This window comes from Neomonachus schauinslandi, chromosome 7 (assembly GCF_002201575.2).
Source record: "Neomonachus schauinslandi chromosome 7, ASM220157v2, whole genome shotgun sequence".
Classification (NCBI taxonomy): domain Eukaryota; kingdom Metazoa; phylum Chordata; class Mammalia; order Carnivora; family Phocidae; genus Neomonachus; species Neomonachus schauinslandi.
This window is the reverse complement of record NC_058409.1, coordinates 125,413,064-125,422,360: the sequence shown is the minus strand read 5'-3', so window position 1 is coordinate 125,422,360 and position 9,297 is coordinate 125,413,064. Positions and strand designations below refer to the sequence as shown.

Genomic DNA, 9,297 nt, shown 5'->3' with positions numbered 1-9,297 from the left:
CAATTTGAGACAATTTGTACACTTACATACACTTGAATATGAGAAATTGCCCAAGTAGAAAGTCATTTCCATGTCATACCTTGAGACTTCCAAGAGTCTGCAATGCAACGGATTCAGGTTAAAATAATCTTTACTATTTTTCCCAGGCAGTTAGTAAAGGGAGAAAGAGAAAAAGGGCTGAAAGGAGAATATTTTTGTAGGATGGATGAAGAGGAAAGAACATTTAATGTCAAAGGAGTTACCGACAATTGAAATGTAACAATGTCAGCTTGAAGAAACAATTTTCTCCACTAGCGTCAGGGCGATATATGATGTCACAACATGATCACCGAAAATATGAGAGGGCAAATGTCAAGAATTTTCCTGATGTTTTCCTCATGGCATTCTATTCTATTTTAGTCTCATGTATCAGCTATCCAAGATTTAATACCTAGTGGAATGTACTTGCTGGAAAGAAATAAAAAATTATATCTCACAACATTGCACATAGTGTAACAAAAATTTTCCTCATCACCTTAAATTCCGTTCATAGCATTACAAAAGATAATATACTGATTTTTTTTTTTAGGATACTGCATTTTTCCCACTAACAAGGAAATAATCAAGAATTGAGTACAGGTGATGAGATGCTGGTGTATCAATGTGTTAAGACCTCTTAAAATTGGTATTTAGATTTTGGGCCTCCTACGTTGTTTGCATATTCAGAAATCCAGCATGGTCATATCTGAATGTTTTTGAAAATTATGAATTTAGAAGTTTATATATATAAGTTTGTATCTATGAACGATTTCTCTTTGAATTATCTTTTTTCCTTTCTTTGCTTTATTATTTCTCTTCTAAATTCTGTTTTATGGGAAATTTGTATTCTTCGGATTTACCATCGTTAAGAAAATTTTAGGTGCCTGCTATATCCTTCTTGAAGGAGGGAATGCAGGATTAAAGAAAAAACCCTCAGTCCTCATGAAGTCTGTATTCTAATAGATTAATGCTCGTTAGTTTAGAGTATAAACCGTTCAATATTGTGATGTAATAACAGCAGGAAAATTATTTTATAAGATGTTTTTGAAATTTGATAAAATTTTGTCCTGATAATGTTTCTCCAAAACACAGCACAGGTGAGTATTATAACGTGATTTTCTATCACATACAAGTAAGTATAACTTGGGTCAGATCATAGCCCCGAACAAAACAAATGAATGTCTGATAGAGTAGGTTTAATGAAGCCCCAGAACACCATAGTCCTTGGCACACTGTAAGTATCTTTTTTTTTTTTTTAAAGATTTTATTTATTTATTTGAGAGAGAGAATGAGAGACAGAGAGCACGAGAGGGAAGAGGGCAGAGGGAGAAGCAGACCCCCTGCTGAGCAGGGAGCCCGATGCGGGACTCGATCCCGGGACTCCAGGATCGTGACCTGAGCCGAAGGCAGTCGCTTAACCAACTGAGCCACCCAGGCGCCCACACTGTAAGTATCTTAAAAGGTTTCCTGAATTGGACAAGAACATTAAGCTCTTTTTATTACCTGGGTAGTTAGTACATTAGGATACATTTTATTCTTTTCTCATTATTTGTGATAATGTCCACTATCTATAAAGTAAACACATTCCTTCCAGCACAATCCTCTTTGTGCTTCCATACAATCTGCCTCTTGCTTCCCCATCCCCAAAGTCCTGTGCCCTGCACAACTGCTCTATTCCCGCCCCCCCCCCCCCCCGCCTTTTTAAAGAAATCACTCTCTGATGTATCCCTGGCTTCCCTTGCTCCTTTAGTTCTCTGAGGCTGGAGGCAGCCTGACTTTGTGGAGGAACCTTTTAAAGATTATTTATTTATTTATTTATTTATTTATTTGACAGAGAGAGAGATAGCGAGAGCAGGAGCACAAGCGGGGGAGTGGGAGAGGGAGAAGCAGGCCCCCCGCTGAGCAGGGAGCCCGATGTGGGACTCGATCCCAGGACCCTGGGATCATGACCTGAGCCGAAGGCAGACGCTTAACAACTGAGCCACCCAGGCGCCCCTGTGGAGGAACCTTTTAGATGGGCAGGGCAGCTGTGGGTGGCAAACATCAGCTCCTACTCTCTTTGCTCCACTGTGCAGAGGGAAGACATGAACAAGCTTTTGTCTCCAGCTTACTAGGAAATATCTGAGGTTGCGAATCCAGGGCCAGTATCACAGTGATTGCCAAAAGGGTTCCCCCTGGGAAACCACTGTCACCAAACAAACATTATTATTTTTTTTTTTTAAAGATTTTATTTATTTATTTGACAGAGAGAGACACAGTGAGAGAGGGAACACAAGCAGGGAGAGTGGGAGAGGGAGAAGCAGGCTTCCTGCCGAGCAGGGAGCCCGATGCGGGGCTCGATCCCAGGACCCTGGGATCATGACCTGAGCCGAAGGCAGATGCTTAACGACTGAGCCACCCAGGCGCCCCCCAAACAAACATTATTAAGTAAGGTCGATAGATAATTCCAAGCAAGTTACACCAAAAGCCACACCAGTTCGGGTTTTGAATTAATTCTTTCATTCCATAAACATTTATTGAACACTTACTTGGTCTAGTACTCTTTACCAGGCATTAGAGGGAATTTAATAACGAGAGCTGCCATTTATTTTCCTATGGGATACAAAGCATCCTGCATCTATTTTTTCTGATCCTTATTTCTGCAACACCAGGACAATATTATTATCTCCCGTGTAGAAGCAAGAAAAATCGAGGCCAGTGAGGACACTGAAGGTCAAACAGGTGAGGTGATAACCTGCCTAAGCGCTGGGAGGGTTCTATGGGGGTGCTCTTTCCCTAGGATGCCCCTGGGAAGCCCGGCCCCCAGCCCGGTACTCAGGTTACACCAGAGCAGTAGCTCTACGTTTTTCAGAAGTCTTTCTTTCTTTCTTTTTTTAAAAAAGATTTATTTATTTATTTATTTATTTATTTATTTATTTATTTGACAGAAAGAGACACAGCGAGAGGGGGAACACAAGTGCAGGAGAAGGAGAAGCAGGCTTCCTGCTGACCCTGGGACCACGACCTGAGCCGAAGGGAGTCGCTTAACGACTGAGCCACCCAAGTCTTTCTAATGTCATTTTGTCTCAGGACATCTTCGAAGAAGTGAAAAGAGATTGTGGCTAATGGGAACCTAAGAGGGGACAGTAAGACAGAAACAAATCTGACCTTAAGAATGTAAGTCTGTTAGAGTTGTTTTCAAAAGAATCCCTCAAGCCCATCTTTAGCCGCAGTTTCTGGTGAAATTGAATCATACATTTAAATGGAAAAAATATGTAATTGCTATTTTTTATAGTGCTGGAAAAAAATCACAGATTTGTAAAATAGAAGAAAAGGGGTCAATGAATAGAGTCCCTGCTTGAGGAAAGATAAAGCCCAGAGGCAAAGTTGTAATTTAATTTTTTGGCATTCACTGATTCCTCTCCCAGGTCTTGAATGGTTCCCTCTAAAACATCAGCTATATGTTAAAACTAAAACCTCAATACTCATTAAATTACAGAAATGTTCGGAATTGTGCATAATATTCTTTCATCTTTTCTGCCTCTAGGGGGAAGTGTGTTTTCAACAATTCTGTCCCCAGAAGGTATTTTCTTTGTGGGCTGCTGGCTTCACAGGGATCCTTTACTGTCCCTTACTGTGACCTCAGGACTGGCTTCAGGAGGGAGAAGATGTTCTCTGTGAAAATCTGGAAAGGTTCTTACTTGAGAGGTTGCCACTGGGTTTGTGAGGGAGAAGGTCATACAGACTGTTAAAATTGGTGGAGAAAACTTCCTTATGATAGCATTTCTAACACATTTCAAAGAATGGCATGTTGGGGTTCTCTGGATCATGCTGTCTTTCCTGGTGGTAGAAGAATTAACATACAGACACCGGACGTTTCAAAGAGCAGGCAAAGAAACAACTGAATATAGAAAACTGGTCACCTTATTTTAGTAACTTCAAGTTCAAAAATATAGTTTGTGGATATGGAGGAAAACATTTCTAAATCCTATATAAGAGTCAACTAGCTTTTGTAATAATCCTGTTTAGAGCTCACATTGCCTTTCATTTGGTTAATTTTATTTTCAGCATTTCCCTGTAACTTTCTTTTGTTTTCATTCAGCAATTGTTGCCAGAAACAATGTACTAAGTGAAAAGGTTAGGGATCTTTTTTTTTTTTTCCCATTTCACTGTTTTACAGACTTGAAAGGAACAGTGTTTAGAAATTGACCCTAAGGGATGAGTTATTTCTATTTCTTTTCTTTTTTCCTTCTTTCTTGGCTTGATCCATCTTTATGTTTATAGTGCTGTAAAAATTCTATTATACTCTATTAATAATTAGCTTAGTGTGCTGTAAAACCTCAAAACTTAGCTGCATATAAAATAAAATTTTAATACAAAGAATGTTATTACTTAATGAAAATTAGCTTTGTCTCCAAACCTCTCTTACATGGTATAATAGGTGGTACATGCTTATTTCTAATTCAATCCCATTTTAAAATACTCTCAGGGACAAGGATGTATTTAAGTACCTCATTTTTATTCTTTGGCCTTAATTCACCATCTAGTGAGTGAGGGTGTCAGTGTGGTGACTTCTAAAATCTTTTCCAGTTCTATGATTGGAGAACTTCATGGTATTCAAGAAATTTACATAGACTTTCAGCTGCTTGGAAAAAATATAATTTGATGGAAAGTAAACAAACTCATAACATTAAAATTCATATACTTCTATTACTTCCTATAATGTACACATTTTCAATTAAAATTTTTCTTTAAAAATCCTAATTTCTATAAAATAAGTCCTGGGGAGGTAAGATATAGCGTGTTGACTATAGTTAAGACTGCATTGCATATTTGAAAGTTGCAAAGAGATCTTAGAAGTTCTCATCACAAGAAGAAAATTTTTGTAACCATGCATGGTGATGAAAGTTATAACTAGACTTATTGTGGTGACCATTTCCCAATATATACAAATATGGAATCATTATGTAGTACACCCGAGACTAATATAATGTTACATATCAATTATACCTCCATTAAAAAAAACCCCAACTTCTGCTCACTGGAACAATTTAAGGGGTGCTTTGAGCACCAGCAAGGGCAGTAACGCTGGCTTCTCTGGTTCTGTCTCTAGTTTGGGGGCTCTTCCTTTCCACAGTTTGGTTTGTCGGTGCCCTTGAGTGACAAGCTGGAAGTTGAGAGCGCTGATCCAAAGGCCACCGAGAGGCTATGATAACCAAACATAAACGTACTGCCCTGGGTGTGACCCTCAGTGTGACTGGGGCAGAAGCGATCACGACCGGTGCCACTGAAACCCCAGACTCTCCTATTAAGCCCACACCACCCAGTGTGCAGAATCATATCCCCATTGGCCCGTGTTCTCCAGACACAGGGCACAGAAAGCAGTAATAGGAAACCTTGGTTCCTTCATGTCTCCTGGCAACCAGTTTGGAAATCCATTAAGACCCTTGGAATTCGTGATTTAGTCCTGTTCTCTCTCTCTTCCTTCCTTCCTTCCTTCCTTCCTTCCTTCCTCCCTTCCTCCCTCCCTCCTTCCTTCCCTTCCTTCTTCCCTCCCTCCCTCTTTCTTCCCAGGAGTTCAGGGAGGGTTTAATTGCTGTGAAGTGCTAAATCTCAATTTCCAGTGTGTGCAAATTACCCTCTTTGTAGAATTAAAATTTTATAAAGATGCCTCTTTTGCTATTGATTAGCAGCTCTCATTAAATAAATGAGAGTTCTTGTAGGAGTAGAAAGGTCCTACTTGAAGATTCAGGGATCATAGTACATAATCTGAAATCTAAAAGACCCAGAAGGTGACCTGTTGTCCATAATTACATTTCCGGTGCCAGAAAGAGCGTTCAGGAGGTGCTGTAACTGGCATCCAGCGCTGTTGCTTAAAGTTGCCACGTCTCCTGTAATCCCAATTTGCCTTTTCACTGTTACAAATGAGAACGATTGCTCTTTTGGGGCCTCCATGTTGAAAGGAAGAGAAAGGAAAAGCATGGAAAAGAAAAGAAAAAAGAAAAGAAAGAACAACCAACAGCAAACCAACCAAACGCAGCGCCTGGGGCGGTGGCATCAACGATAACAGCCGGCTGCAAGTTTCTGCCGAAAGAGGGCGTTGGTCTAAGACTAATAGAAATTCGTGGACACAGTCTAATGAAAGTCCATTTAAAAACATTTTCAATTTATTTTAATTTGCGGCACTTAAGTATCAGAATTCCCCAGTCCAATGTAGCACGTTCGCACTGCAAATGACTTCGGTGTGTTGTCACTTTCAGAGGGTCAAGTTCCATTTGGACCTGCCCTGTAGCGTGGAGGACTCCCGCGAGGCCCCTCTGGCCACGGACTTCACGGCCGTTTCCATCCTTGTCTCCGCTGCTGTTGTGGCTGTGACCAGTGGCAAGACTAGGTCTCCGACACAGGACATTTCTCGGCAGTGCAGGACCGCGAGCACAGTGTCTCTCGCGACCGCGAAGAGAAGCGGTTGGAACGGACGGTGCTCCTGCACTCAAGAGACCCTCGGGTGACGATATAGGGAGGTCTCTTTAGTTCCCTGGTTTGGCAAACAAAACCTTGAGGACGCCTCGGAGATGCTCTTCAAACTATTCGCCACCTCCAGAAGCCGAACTCTTCGCTCGCCTTTGGGAGCAACAAGTTTCTCTTTTCCGCTTGCAGCTCGCCGGCTGAGGGTCTTTGCGTTGGGTCCCTGGAATCCTGGAAACGCCGCGACTCCAGCGCGAACCGCGCGGCCCAGAGGCAGGACGCGGGCGCGTGGCAGGGGAGAGCGGGGGAGGGAGGGGTGCAAGTACCGCCTGGGCTAGCCGGGAGTTCTAGGTCCTCGATCGAGCCGTCTGCACTGGGACCTTGGTCCCTGTTCCCTGACTTTGTGCCAGGGGACTGGGAAGGTCGGGTGCCCGCCCCGAGTTACCGCGTCAGGAGGGAATTTGGCTGGAGTGAGAAAGAGGTGAGAGTGAGCGGGATTTACCGATTTTTGCAACGAAACTACAAATTTCTAGGACCACCCCCTTCCTCTAATCCTGTTGTTTTTTGCACAGTGTGTGTGCCTGCGCTCATTTACTTTCATACACATTTCCCTTTTTAAAGCCTGGAGCTGGAGAAGGCGCTGCCGCGTGCGGAGCCAGGGTGAGGCGGGGGACCCCAGAGGCGGTGCGGTGTGCGGGGGACTCCCGCCGGTGCGGACGTGGGCGACTGCGGCTTTAAGGACAAGGCCGGGGGCTGGCTGGGAGTTGTTGGGGTTAGGGACCGGGGAGGGGTGGGAAGGTAGGGGTGTGGGGAGGAGCCCTGATGTAAGAATGTTAATGAGAGGCTCCCCCAGCCCAGCCCCCACCACTCCCCACCCCCACCCACCCCACCCGCTGGAAATACAAGCCCAGCCTCGGAGCGCCTTGTGTGGTAACACGCTCCGCCGCTGCCACGCTATTTAAACGCGGGCTATGGATCCAGGAACCGGCGCGAATCAATGAGATCAAACGCGGGGGAGATGCACCGTCAATTACAAGCACTTGGACAAGTCTAACTTTTTTTTCTTTTACAAATACGCTTTCAAAAGCAATCTTAGCAACGCCCAAATAAGAAGCCACCTCTAAGCAAAATAGTATATATAAAGGGAGGGCGAATATATATATATATTTATAAGTATATATATATAAATATATTACAGGCGTACAGGTTTACACGCGGTGAACTTTTTCTTCCTTTTCTTTCTCTCTTTTTTTTTAAACGAGTGACACTGCAAAGAAAGACTCTTCCTCTCTGTCTTTTGGCGAAGGGGGTATTCTATTTTCTTAGAGCGCCCAAGGGGGCGCAGGGACCTCGGAGAGAAGAGTGGGGAGGAAAGAGGAAGGGTGGGTGGGGGGCAGAGGGCGAGTCGGCAGCGAGGGCAGGCTCTTTCCTGCGGCACGATGCCGTCCCTGCTGGTGCTCACTTTCTCCGCGTGCGTCTTGCTTGTCTGGGCGTTGCTGGTCGGCAGCACCCGTGGCGGTGGCGGCGGGGGCGCCAGCCTCGGCGGAGGGCGCCGGGAGAGAGAAGCGCTGCAGCCGCAGAAGATCGAGGTGCTGGTGCTGTTGCCCCAGGACGACTCGTACCTGTTCTCCCTGGCCCGGGTGCGGCCGGCCATCGAATACGCGCTGCGCAGCGTGGAGAGCAACGGGACCGAGCGGCGGCTTCTGCCACCCGGCACTCGCTTCCAGGTGGCCTACGAAGACTCGGACTGCGGCAACCGCGCACTTTTCAGCCTGGTGGACCGCGTGGCAGCGGCGCGCGGCGCCAAGCCGGATCTCATCCTGGGGCCGGTGTGCGAGTACGCAGCAGCTCCCGTGGCCCGGCTTGCGTCGCACTGGGACCTGCCTATGCTGTCGGCAGGGGCACTGGCCGCCGGCTTCCAGCACAAGGACACGGAGTACTCGCACCTCACGCGCGTGGCGCCCGCATACGCTAAGATGGGTGAGATGATGCTCGCCCTATTCCGCCACCACCAGTGGAGCCGCGCCGCACTGGTCTACAGCGATGACAAGCTGGAGCGGAACTGCTACTTCACCCTCGAAGGGGTCCACGAGGTCTTCCAGGAGGAGGGCTTGTACACGTCCGCCTACAATTTCGATGAGACCAAAGACTTGGACCTGGACGACATAGTGCGCTACATCCAGGCGAGTGAGCGAGGTGAGCAGGAGTGCGCCCCGGAATTCCGGCCCTAACCCAACCGCTCTGGGCGGCTCTCCCTACACACCCGTCCGCTCCTCTGCGGACCCTACTACCCCCTGCTGCACCGAGGACCCGGGGAGGCCGCGCCCGCGGGGATTCGCCCGGGTGTGCACCGTTTGGCTGCGACAACCTTTGACCATCTCCCTTCGCGGTCGCGGGGTGAATACAGAGGTCCGAGGGGGGTGGTGGAGCCTGGGGGAGGGGCGTTTGGGCCTGCAGCTCCCGAGTGCCCAGTCCGACAGGTGCTGTCAAATCGCTTGGGTTTTTCTTCCTCTCTCGCCCTTCGCCAGCGCCCTGCTGCAACCAGGGTCTGAAAGCGTCCCGCGGCCGAGAGAATTTGTTACTCAGTCCTTTACCATCGTGCGCCCCCTCCTAGTGCGGAAGCATGTTTATTCGCTCCACAACTGGCTAGCGGCTACTTGTCTAGCTTGGTTCCAAGGGTTTCCTTGGCTGCACCTTCCACAAATCCCAGCTTTCTTTTAAAGGGTCATTGTTTCGCCCTTCTCATTCCTTCCGTGGCCCTTATAAGCGAGCCTCTGTGGTTTCCACCAAAAATGCCTCGCTGTGTCTGGACTCAGGCGACGCTCACTCCCCGTC

General features: G+C 46.5%; 1 protein-coding gene across 2 annotated transcripts in view; it reads left to right on the top strand.

Annotated features, from left to right (window-relative positions):
- The first annotated feature begins 7,901 nt into the window (after positions 1-7,901).
- Positions 7,902-9,297, top strand: part of NPR3 (natriuretic peptide receptor 3) — a 66,601-nt gene continuing 65,205 nt past the window's right edge. For both annotated transcript variants that reach the window (XM_021695996.1, XM_021695988.1), the window contains exon 1: positions 7,902-8,658. In XM_021695996.1, the coding sequence (XP_021551671.1) occupies positions 7,902-8,658 (757 nt within the window). The remainder of the gene's footprint in view (positions 8,659-9,297) is intronic.